At 50.4% G+C, this 11863-nt stretch overlaps 2 protein-coding genes across 2 annotated transcripts; one reads left to right on the top strand and one right to left on the bottom strand.

Annotated features, from left to right (window-relative positions):
• Nucleotides 1–51: 51 nt before the first annotated feature.
• Nucleotides 52–2407, top strand: FEM1A (fem-1 homolog a (C. elegans); the record flags this gene model as incomplete). The annotated part of the gene is made up of 2 exons (XM_010289762.1): nt 52–661; nt 833–2407. Coding segments are annotated over 2 exons (1735 nt in total), but the record flags the coding sequence as incomplete, so codon positions are not given.
• A 6257-nt stretch (nt 2408–8664) lies between these two features.
• TICAM1 (toll-like receptor adaptor molecule 1) lies at nt 8665–10827 on the bottom strand. Its single transcript, XM_010289761.1, has one exon. The coding sequence runs from the start codon at nt 10825–10827 to the stop codon at nt 8665–8667; it is 2163 nt and encodes a 720-aa protein (XP_010288063.1).
• Between the last annotated feature and the right edge of the window lie 1036 nt (nt 10828–11863).

Here is an 11863-nt window from a genome sequence, read left to right as displayed (position 1 = left end):
GGAGGCACTGACGGCAGGGCCCGGTGGGGGCGACGGCCCCGGGGGAGGGAGCACCCCGCTGCTGATTGCTGCCCGGCACGGGCACCTGGAGGTGGTGGAGTACCTGCTGGATCACTGCGGCGCCCGCGTGGAGGAGGGAGGCTCCGTCAACTTTGATGGGGAGACCATTGAGGGGGCCCCGCCGCTCTGGGCAGCATCTGCTGCTGGGCACCTGGGGGTGGTGCGCAGCCTCCTGGATCACGGTGCATCGGTGAACCAGACCACGCTGACCAACTCCACGCCGCTGCGGGCTGCTTGCTTTGATGGGCATCTGGAGATTGTGCGCTACTTAGTCGGGGAGCGTGGAGCTGACCTGGAAGTAGCCAACCGGCACGGACACACTTGTTTGATGATTTCTTGCTACAAAGGGCACCGGGAAATTGCACGTTACTTGCTAGAAAAAGGGGCTGATGTCAACCGCCGGAGCGTGAAGGGAAATACGGCCCTGCATGACTGCGCTGAGTCTGGCAGCCTGGAGATCCTGCAGCTACTGCTCCGCTCCAAAGCCCGCATGGAGAAAGACGGCTATGGCATGACCCCTCTGCTAGCTGCCAGTGTCACCGGTCACACCAACATTGTGGAGTATCTCATCCAAGGAGGGCTGCAGCAGGAGGAGGAGGAGGTTGCAGGAAACCAAAATGGGACCTGTGCATCAGGTGGGAGCCATCAGAGGTGCTGCAGCGCTGGCAAGGAAGCTCCTCAGGGCTGCGATGAAGAGGGATGTGAGAGATGTTGTGCCTCAGTTTCCAGTCAGGATGAGCAGCAGGTCCCTAATGTGTTCTGCACTCGAGAGGCTGCTGTGGAAGCACTGGAGTTGCTGGGTGCTACATTTGTGGATAAGAAGCGTGACCTTTTGGGAGCCCACAAGTACTGGCGAAGGGCGATGGAGCTTCGGTGTGAGGGTGGGCAATACCTGCCTAAACCTGAGCCGCGGCAGCTGGTGTTGGCCTATGACTATTCCCGGGAAGTGAGTTCACTGGAGGAACTGGAAGCTTTGATTACTGATCCAGATGAGATGCGCATGCAGGCACTGCTGATTAGAGAGCGCATCTTGGGTCCATCCCACCCAGATACTTCCTATTACATCCGTTACCGAGGAGCAGTGTATGCTGACTCCGGCAACTTTGAACGCTGCATTAACCTGTGGAAGTATGCTCTGGACATGCAGCAAGGCAACCTGGAGCCTCTCAGCCCGATGACTGCCAGCAGTTTCCTTTCGTTTGCTGAGCTTTTCTCTTACGTACTTCAGGACCGCTCCAAAGGCACTTTAGCTACCCATTTGGGCTTCTCTGACCTCATGGGAGTACTGAGCAAAGGGGTCCGGGAGGTGGAGAGGGCCCTTGTGCATGGCAAGGACCCTGTAGTTGACTCAGCGCAGTTCACCAAGACACTGGCCATTATCCTCCACCTGGTCTTCTTGCTGGAGAAGGTGGAATGCACCCCGGAGGAGGAACACCAGAAGCGCCAGACTATCTACCGCCTGCTAAAGTGCAGCCCCCGGGCCAAGAATGGCTTCACTCCTTTGCATATGGCTGTGGACAAAGATACCACAACAGTGGGACGTTATCCCGTGGGCAAGTTCCCATCGCTCCACGTTGTAAACTTGCTTCTGGAGTGTGGGGCTGACCCAGATAGCCGTGATTATGACAACAACACCCCGCTGCATGTTGCTGCCCGCAACAACTGCCCGCTGATCATGAGCGCCCTGATGGAGGCTGGAGCCCATATGGATGCCACCAATGCCTTCAAGCAGACCGCTTATGAGCTGCTGGATGAGAAGCTGCTCACCAAGAGCATGATGCAGCCCTTCAACTATATCACCCTCCAGTGCCTTGCTGCTCGCGCCCTGGACAAGCACAAGATTCCCTACAAGGGTTTCATCCCCGAGGAGCTGGAAGCCTTCATTGAACTGCACTAGGGTGGGAGAGCTGAAGTCCCCAGCCTTTCCCATTGCCTGTTTCACCCCGCAGAGGTAGTGCAGTCTGAGATCTCGGGCCATCCTTGCCTAGGTGTCGAAGGCCGTCGCTGTGCTGAGACGGGCTGTGAGCTTTATCCTCATCTGTCACCATCAAGCTGGCATGTGCAGGGGCAGGGGAGGAGGAGACTTGAGAGCTCATGGCTGTCCCTCGTTGTTGTCATCTTCAGGTACCAGATATCTCCAGTGCACTGTATCCAGAGAAGGCTGCAGCCCCTGCCCTTTCCCATGCCAATCGTCTCGTCCTGAGAAGGATGGAAAATGGAGATCCCTGGGACCTGCTGCCTCTCCCATTAGTGCTGGATTAACTCGACGTTAAGCTTTGGAGCAGCTACACATCACACATGTGCTCTAGCCCTTCCCATCCCAAATACCGAACAGATAGGAATGCAAGTGAGGAATAAAACATCTTCCAACTAATTCTTTCCCCACCCCGTTCTCAGATTTGGTGCAGTATGAGTCCAACAGCCGAGTGGCTTGTGACCTGCTGAGGTAGTTGCCTTGCATGGCAGTAGGGCTGGGTGTGCTGAGGATGTTGGGTTTTTTTTTCTCCTTTGGTTGGCCAAGTAGCAAGTGGTGTTAAAAGCCTGAGATTTCAATGATGGTCCATAAAGCTGGGTAATTTTTTCTCTTTTAGAGCCAGGCCCTATCTATGCTGCAAGACTTCTTCAATCCTGTAAGATCTAGTAAGGTCAGTTCTGGTTATATAGTTTCATCAATAGATGTTGGTTTTTATGAATGGGGAGGAAAAACTGCTACCTTAAAAACAAAATAATAATGTGGAGTTCAGACCCTCAGTGTGCCCATTCTGCACACGTTCACTCCCCCACGCGGAGGTCCTTTAGCTCCAGAGGTCAGCAGGGATTGAGCTGTTCAGGGTGGGTGTAGCCAGGTTTATGAGCCAAACCAGTGCACTTTGAACCATCTTTGAGGATGTGCTCTTGCTAGCCCTCTAGGATGGGAGGTACTTGTAGTGTGGGTGGTGCTTGGGGGGTTATTAAAGCAAGTGAGTGTTTGTGGCATGTTTGCATGAGGGTGCTCTGAAGGAAGAAAGAAAAGAAAGGTGCCTTCTTGTTCTTCTGAGGGTTATTAGTATCAACCCAGTGGGCTCTGTTAATTATCCTATTCTGAAAGCCTGCATGGAGTGGGTTGTTAGCATCTGGTTTTGGCTTTTGATTCATTTTGCAACTTTACTGCGGATGGTGCTACTTTGAAGATTGAACCTGAAATCTCATTTGGCTACTATTTGGGCAAGCTCCTTTCTTTAATTAGGATCTGCACGCAACTTGTTTTTCTCTTTAAATCCGTAGTCTCAGGGTAGGTATTTGCCTCCACTAGCAGAACCCTCCTTGGTGGTAAACAGCCTGTTGGTAAACATGATGTTGTTCCAGCAGTTTCTCTTCTTGCAGGGGGAGTGACTGGGCTTTGGCAGCCTGTGGCTCATTTCTTGGCCCCGGGCAGAGTGGAAAGCACAGTTGGGGGTGAAGCAGCTGCCTCTGAGCTTTGGGAAAGGTCAAGACTGGGAGAGCAGAACCCTGATAAACAACCATGCACTATATGCTACTGAAGCTTCTCTACTTGTATTTATAAGCCAGCATATCCATATGCCTCAATAATGCAACGCTTTCTGCCCCTTAAAGATATTGTAGATCTGCCATTACATTTTTGCAGTGTTAACTATAACGTTTATTTATAAAGCAAGGAGGTTTAACTTTTATTGAGGTGTAAAGTGCAGAGTTAGTTTAGCTACGTTCTTTTTTTTTTTTTCTTTTGGCTGAAACCTGAACTAAACTGCAGGAATGGAATTTGTTAATTTGTGAGCTGATAAGCGCTCTTAACTTTAAATAATAAAACAAAAAATGGCTGCTAGAATGCAAGTGCCTTGGACTTCTTGCTGGTAAGCCTCTATTTTCAGCTTGTTTCCTAGGGATGATACACTTGTGGGTATGGAAATACTGGGCATTTGCAATCAACAGGTGTGATTGATTGTTTCATTTCATCTGAATTTACTCCTGGGAGAAGCAATTTTTGCAATTGCAAACATTTCCCCTGAAAAAGGCTAACACTGACACTGAAGTGACACCTCTCTTTATATACTTTGCCTTATCTTTTGATGTAAATGAAATGGTGTGAAAGGATGCCCCTCTGTTGACTCAGGTATTACCTGCCTTATATACAGTTGGGACTGTGGGCACTGCAAGCAGAAAGAGAGATGCAGTGTGGCTATTGTCAACCTGTGTTTTTCAACCCCAGAGCTGTCAGTGGGAGGTCAAAAGCACATAGAGGAATTAAAGGCCCTGGAGTTAGTTCCATTCAAGAATTTGGATTTCCAAAAATGCTTGGCCTTCCCCAGGGAGAATGGGAGCAAATGGATAAAATGTTTGAATGTTTGTCCCTTCATTGATTGCTCCATCCTCAAAAATAATTCTTAACGGTTTCATCAGTGTTGCTGGTTTCTTATTCTTTTGAAAATGCTAGACACTGCATTTAAGCAGTGTCTGCAGATCTGGGGGACACACTTCTCCCAACCAAATTAACTACTGCTGTGCTATAGGTGATCTTCAGGTACGTAGGAGAGCAGCTGCCCCCGCAGGTACAAGGAACTGGATAGCCTCAGGACTGAGGCAGTGGCTGCTTGCTCCTGACTGTGGTGCGCTCTGGCTGCAATACCCTCCCGTACACAGAGGTGCTGGGAGGAGAGAGATGAGAAGGGAGTTCTTCCACAGCTGGGATGGGCAAGCGGCTCGAGCCGGGATCTTGTGATCAGATAGCTGGGGGATCCAGTCATGTACAAAAGCCTTACGGAGGAGACTACTTTGTGTGATAGAAAAGGGCTTTAAATTTTTTCTTGTTAACACATAAATAATATGTAATTACATATTAAGGACGCAGAAAGTAAGTGATAGTTATTACTGGGTGTGAGAAATCACGGTGTGAATTTAGGGGTAATTACAATGAACAATCCTTATTGTAGGTGTTGTCTGGGCCAGCTCCAGTATGTGGGGCAAAACAAGGAGATGTGGGGAGCAGTGAAATATTTCAGTGATGATTTCGTTATCTGAGGAATTACGTTGGAGAGTGAGTGGAGTGCTTTTTTCACTGGGGTGGCTGCAGACCCTCCTGTAGCACACTGCTTTCCAGGAGCCCTTCTGCACGCTGCCATGAACAAAATGTCTACCTTTTATTCCTTTCTTAAAAGCTAAGATGCGCTTTTCTCTCCGTAATACTGGTAATTGGCCCTCTTGACAATAAAGCTTCCCATACAGGTTTCTTTAGAAATGCAAAAGTGGTGAGAAATTCACGGGAGTTTTCGTGGCACCAGTTGCCGGTGCCTTTCTGTGGACGGCTTTGGAGACTCCTTGTGTCATAAGATCAATTTTTGCAAAGAAAGTGGCCTAGAGCATAAAAATAGGGGTATCCTATCAGCATCTCTCAGGTTCCCAGAGGAACTGGGGAAGAATGAGGGGGTCGCAGGCACACGTGCATTCTGGTGAAAACAAGGCCCTGGTGGCAAAGCTCCCTTTCCAAGGTGAGCAACAGCAAAGAGAGCCTTGAAAATGGGGGAAGAGTGAACCCTCCGACAGGGTTAAAACAGGGCTGTGGCTCTCAAGTGGAAGTTGCTCCCAATAAACTTTGAGCTTCTTGGCCCTCCACACACTATAAGCTTTAAAAAAACCCCAAACAATCTTGCAGTGTTTTAGTCTATGACCATGTCTTTTCCCTTTCCCTTTCTCCAAGCAAACTTGATGTGACTGTGTTAAGGTTGTTGACAAGCTAGAGCAGCTTCCAGTTGACCAGTTTTGCATTTATAGAAAGCAGAAGAGCTGGAGAAGGAGTGATACATGATGTTTTCTCCCAAGAGGAGGGGCTGTCCTGGTGGCTGCACGGCAACAACTGCAGTGTGGCAGGAATTGCACTAACAGACAACACCTATTCGAACAAAGGTGACACAGAGGAGAGAAAATAGGAAATAGAAGGAATCCAAGTACTTTGAGGATCCCAGCAGACTCGTAAATGAGTTAATCCATTGTCACTGGTCATTCGAAGTTAAAAGCTGAACTCTTTCAAAGCTGGAAGCCAACAACTGATGGCAACTTTTAAATAGCAATGCTTTTATGTGGTTCTTGCTCTGCTCAGAACAGAGCGCGCTTTGATTTGTCCAAGCCCGGTGTCTCGTGCTAGTTCTCAGCCAAGGAAATCCAGGAGGAGCTAAGCCGCCTTGAGGTGGGGGGAGGGAGGCAGAGAGACCTACAGACAGATCTGTGAGAAAGGGCCTGTGGCCTCTTAAGAGGAAACTCTGGGATTTAAATCCAAAACTGTGACAGCCACTGTGCTGTTGCAGTTTAAGAGTACGGGCACGTCAGCTCTCAGCTCCTACATCTGGGGTGCCCAGGAGCTCCAGAGCTTGCACTGATGTTCAGTCAGTGCCCAGGCTCTCCAGCATCATCCTGCAGTCATCCCCGGCCCCTCTTGAGGGGCATAAGCTGCTCAAAAACAAAAAGGCTGCAGCTTTCAACACAGGGCACTGTCCTCCTTTACACCACTACCTGCTGTCCTCTGAGGAGCCAGGACTAAGGAGAGACTCCCATTCTGCTCTCTCCTCCATGCTGGGGATTCGTGTCTGGGTAGTGAGCTTTATTTAGTAGGCTGGTACTTGTTTGGGAGGGTGTGCTTGGTGCAGAATGAGCTTGAGGTAGATTGAGCCAGAGAGGAAGAGTGAGAATTGTTCAGTGTTTAGCCTGGTGACCAGAGTTCTCCCTCAGAGGATATTAATGTCAGCTGAACAGTATTTTCTCCAAGAACTTACTGATGTCTGTCTTATACAGCTCTTGGTTGTAAGGCTTGAATGGTTCATGGACAAAGACTACAACCCAGAATTAGGCCCTGTGGGTGCCCAGCTTGGGTAGTCCCAGGTCCAGGATGGCCTGTAGGAGTCCTGCGCTTTGTCTGTCAGACCATGCTGGCTCCTCTCAATTTGAAATGTACTGGGACGGCTATTCAGAGTGACACAAGCGCAGGCACATCTGCAGAAGTACCCGAAACGGGGTCACCTCCCCTGTATCAATCACACTGGCCCTTGAGGTTCACCTTAATGAGGACTCGGCAGCTCTCGGGTTCCTTCCTAGGGTGAGGAGCAGGACGAAGGAGCAGGGTGAGCGCTGCCCTGCGGCTTGCAGGGGCCCCGGCACAGGGTGAGCTGACTCTAGAGCTTGTTGCTGTTGGCTGGGCTCTGCTCCACGGAGGTAGCAGTCCCATATCTAGTCATCTGGTGGCTTTGAGCTGACCTCTACTGACAGAGCAGGCAAACGGCTGCGGCCGAAGTTGTCAGAGGAAGAGTGTGGTGTCTGCAGCTTTGCTTCAGATGCCCTCCTTGTGTTAAAAGCTCAGTAGAGATCTGCCTGGTATGCCCCTCACCCAGGTCCTGCAGAACACATCCCCCATTCCTGGCCTTTCTCCACCCCTTCTGTAACGCTTTGCTCAATGCTTTTGTTTTTCCATCAAACTTTTTCCTCAAACTCCAGATAGGTGGAGTAATCTCAGCAGGGGGCATTTCTCTGTGTAACAGCCAGTCTGACAGGACCCTGGTCCCACTCTGACCTTTTACAAACAGGTAAGAATGGAGGAGTGAACACCTAGCTTCTGCCTCCGCAGACTTTCTCCACATCTCCCTCCTCTCATTTCACATTCATTAAGTATGTCTTTTTCCTAAACACAGCTTTACTGTAAAGATTCTTTTTTAGCCTTCTATCTGGTGTGTAATCTCTGTTCTTTAACAGAGTTTTCTGAAACACAAAAGTACTTTCTTTCAAGCCATGCCTCCAGGGGCGCATGGGAATTCTGTCTTTCACAAACAAAAAACTTCTCTCTCTGTAGTTTCAGAGGGGAACTGGGAAGAGTGATCTCTTGATGCCTCAGCCCAGAGGCCTGCAGTCTCTTGGAAGGCCGTGCAGCTGGCTTCCTGAACTTTCCTGGGTCTGATGCGAGAGGCTTGCGGGAAATGGCGCTGCTGGCGTCCTGTAGCAAGGGGAGTGCGCCACGCATGCGAAGTAGGCATTGGTGTGAAAGGCCGAGAGGATACTCTGCAATCCCAAGCAAAGAGGATTGCTGGAAGAAAACGGTGAGACCTCATGCTGCTTAGCACCTTGACCGGAGGCCACAGTGACTCCCCAAAGCATCCCCTAAAGATTTTCCCTCAAATGGTTTGGTCAGCAGCAGATTATGAAACACAACGCCTGTGTGGCATCTCCCATCCCCCTCCTCCCCAAAGGTACAGACAGAACAGTTTTCCTGATACCCCTGACTGCCCCTTTGCTAATTCTGCAGGAAAAAACCCCAGAGAAACACAAATAAATTAATGAAAATTTATTTATAAAACCTTCTAGTAGTCTCAGAAAATCAGGAAAGGAGTTTTATCAGTTACTTGAAAATAAGAACAAGGAAAATGGTCTCAGGAGATGGTCCAACAAAAAAAAATGGTCCAACAAAAAAGAAGGTCATTTTCTCCTGTGCTCCAAGAAAGTGGCACCTTTTACCCATAGTGAAACAAGAATAGTCCCCGTCCCAGCAGAATCACTATAATGTAGGGTTTGAAACGAAGTGTGTGTGTGTCTCTGGCCTTGGCTGACCTACCGCATCTCTGATCAAGCATTCTACTTGGTTTCTTCCTCGCTGTCCTGTGGACCTCGTGTGACAGTTTCTACCTGCATCATGTTGTGGTTCCCAATCTGAACCATTCGAGCGTGTTGAATGATGAGGGGCGGGACACCTCCTGGACCTGGCAGCATGTTGTAGTGGCCTGATGGGAGATGAAGTGGTTGGAAAGGAGAGGGACCCATCTGAGCAGGCATGGCGTGACCAGCGGTGGGAGGTGGGTATGTGGCAGGAGGGACAGCCGAAGCAGGGGGGTACCACTGTCGAGGTGGTTGTTCCAGCAGCTGTGGCCATGTTGCTGGTGGAGGCACCTGGGCAAGGGAGCCAAGGTTCAGAGCAGCCAAGTTCTGCAGTGTTTGATACCGTTCCCGATAGAGCTGTAGTTTCCTTCTCCGCGTCAGGTCCCACATGGCTTTCCTCTCATTGATCCTGCTGGAGGTAAAGGTGTTCTGCACTGTCCTGGAGAACCCAGGAGAGTTCTCATTCAAGGGCATCAGCCCACCGAGCGTGCTGGGAATCTGACTCCGCTCCAGGGGGTTCTCCTTTGGTACAAAAGGGATGACTGAGTCATGCTTGGATGGTTTCAGGATGGACTCCATCAGAGCAGTGTTTGTCTGAAACATACACAGGTCACATGGGAAGTTCTTGGTCAGCAGAAGGATGATGAAAGCAGAGTTTTCCATCGCATCCTGGAAGCAAGTCATATGGCTGCGTCCAGCAATGAAGAAGTCCTCGCAGAGCGTGGCACCATTGGGAACCCCCATGTTCTCTAGCAGGTCCTTGACCCGATGGGCAACAATCTCATCTTCACTAGCATGCAGGACAACGAAAGTGAAGAACTTTGTCTCTCCACCATCTGGCTCTGATGTGAGCACTGGTTCTACAGTTTGGAGAGGAGGCGGCCAGGCTGGAGAGGGGGATGAGTGGAGGGGAGGGAGATATGATACGTTGTGGGGAAGGGTTGAGGAGAAGGAATAGGTAGGAGGAAGGGAACAGGCTGAAATGGAAGCAGATGCAGAGTTAGAAGAAATGCCTACTGGAACACAGGAGTCTTCCCTGGACATACGGGCAGGACCAATATCCACTGTAGCTCTTGAGTCAGGAAGACCTGTAGATAATTGCTTTTCATCTTGCTTTTTGTCTGTGCTTGCTTTTGGTGCATGAGGTTCTGCTGCTACTGTGCTGGAAACATCACCACTTTTGGCAGGTTGGTTCATGGCGCCTAGCATGGGCAGCTGCGTTTCAGGAATAGAGAGAGTTGGATGACAAGAAGTGACCTGCAGAACCTTCTCCCGTTGGGGGACTTGGGCACCTGTGTCCTGCCCGGGATGAGAGTTGGGTCTGCTGGCCCAGCTTGTTTCCTGCAGGCTGTGGCGCTCTCTGTCCCTGTCGGGCTGTCCAGCACCGCTGGTGCTCCCTTTGCACAGCTGGCTAGGCTGGGGGACACGTTTGTGGGAAGACGGCTGGGTGTGATAAACAACTGTTGGCGATGCACTGATCTCAAAGTGACTGGTGAAAGAGGGACTCCCCAGGGAGCACAAGGTCCGTGGGCCTGAAAGCTCTGAGTTGCTTCTGATCTGCACTGGGGAACTTCTCACCACATAGTTTGGCCTGGGCATCTGGAGAAATCCTACACCCTCGTCAGATCTCAGCATCTGAAACTTGTCACCTGGGTCCATGCTGACAGCAGAGCCAAGTTTTTCCTGGTCCTCAGCTGGGATGCCGTTGAGCATGTCCCCCTGAGTTTCCTTGCTGGTGTTGCAGGCTTCGGTGGCAGCCTGGCAGGCTTTGTCCATGGCTTCATGACTGCACAATTTTTCCTCTGCCAACACTGAGTAGATCTGTGCCAGAAGTGCCATGGCACCTGCATCCAGCTCGGGAGGCTGCAAATCCTCCCCATCTTCTTGCACTCCAGCACCGCCCAGCTTGGTCTGGTGGACATACTGGGCTGCCCGGTTGTCGCCCAAGGCATCCAAACAGATTCTTGCATCTGTTTCTTGTCCCAGAGTAAGCAGGATCATGGCTTGCAGTATTTTGCTGCTGGGCCCAGATATCAAGTGCTTCAGTTGACATTTGAGGCTAAGGAGTTTGTCTTGTGGGATCTGGGATAAAACATTAAAAATGTCCTCAAAGCTTGGCTGGAGCTCGGTGCTCTGTGCCATCTCATCAGCTGGTGGCCCAGACGATGGACTGAAGCAGCATGGATGGAAAAAGCCTATCACAGCACTTGGAGCACAGGTTCGTTCCCCTGCGGTGCTCCGTGATGCCCTGGGCGCACTTAACGTTCCGCGTGATGGCCCTTCGCTGCTCAGGGGCTCGTCTCAGAACCGTGATATCTCAGTCCTGAGGAACCTGTGAGAAGAACACAGGACAACGTTCAGAAATAGCAATGTGGGGAGCTGGGGGGCTCGCAAGGCTTGCTGAGCTCCTGGGCTTTCCCTCACAGCTCTCAAGTTTCTGCAGCTACTCAGCGCTTGCAGGTCTGCCAGTGCTCCACGCATTATTCCAACTCTGTTATTAAGCGAAGAGCAAGTTTTTTGCATTCATGTCACATGAACTACAAGTGTTTTAAAATAATTGCTGAACTAATAACGTATTCAGGTAAATCCCAGTGTGTGTCTCCTCCAGGCAGCTGATTCCAGTGCTCTTGCAGGCTCCTTGCGACGGGCAGTCAAGGAATAAAGGAAATGCTTAAAGGAAACCCTTTCGGATTGCTCATGCCAGGAGGGTTGATAACCCACATGCATCCAGTGTTAGGCTGCCTAATATAATTGTGGACATTTTATCTCCATCCACATCTAACCCCTGAGCCCTGCTAAACCCTTGCACTCACCAGAGGCCTTGGCCCAGGGTTAAAGTGAACAGCAGAACTTGTTCCGAGCGGAGCAGAGGAGTGGGTGCCCGGAGGGACACGGCTCACAGAGCCTCCCCAGCCACTGACTGAGCCTGGTGGAAAAGCGTTCCCTATTTAAAGAGAGCACGAGCGAATGTCCCAAAATAGCTCGCAACTGGGGAAAGTTTATAATTTCTCTTTTTTTTTCTATCTATCTCGTAAAAATCCTCTAATTGCCTAATGAACGAGCTCGGGCTGAACCTGAGGAAGTTGCTGGTGGTTCTTTCCATGGAAACCTCCGATTCAGTGAAACGGCGGCGGAGGGAAGAGGAAGGGGCTCGGCTGCCGTGCCGAGCATGCTGCTG

This window comes from Phaethon lepturus, unplaced genomic scaffold (assembly GCF_000687285.1).
Source record: "Phaethon lepturus isolate BGI_N335 unplaced genomic scaffold, ASM68728v1 Scaffold50066, whole genome shotgun sequence".
Classification (NCBI taxonomy): domain Eukaryota; kingdom Metazoa; phylum Chordata; class Aves; order Phaethontiformes; family Phaethontidae; genus Phaethon; species Phaethon lepturus.
Note: the sequence above shows the minus strand (reverse complement) of the source record. Positions and strands in the feature narration are given on the sequence as shown.

Coding starts and splice junctions, on each gene's coding strand:
- TICAM1 (XM_010289761.1), bottom strand. CDS start 10,827: ATGGCACAGAGCACCGAGCTCCAGCCAAGCTTTGAGGACATTTTTAAT.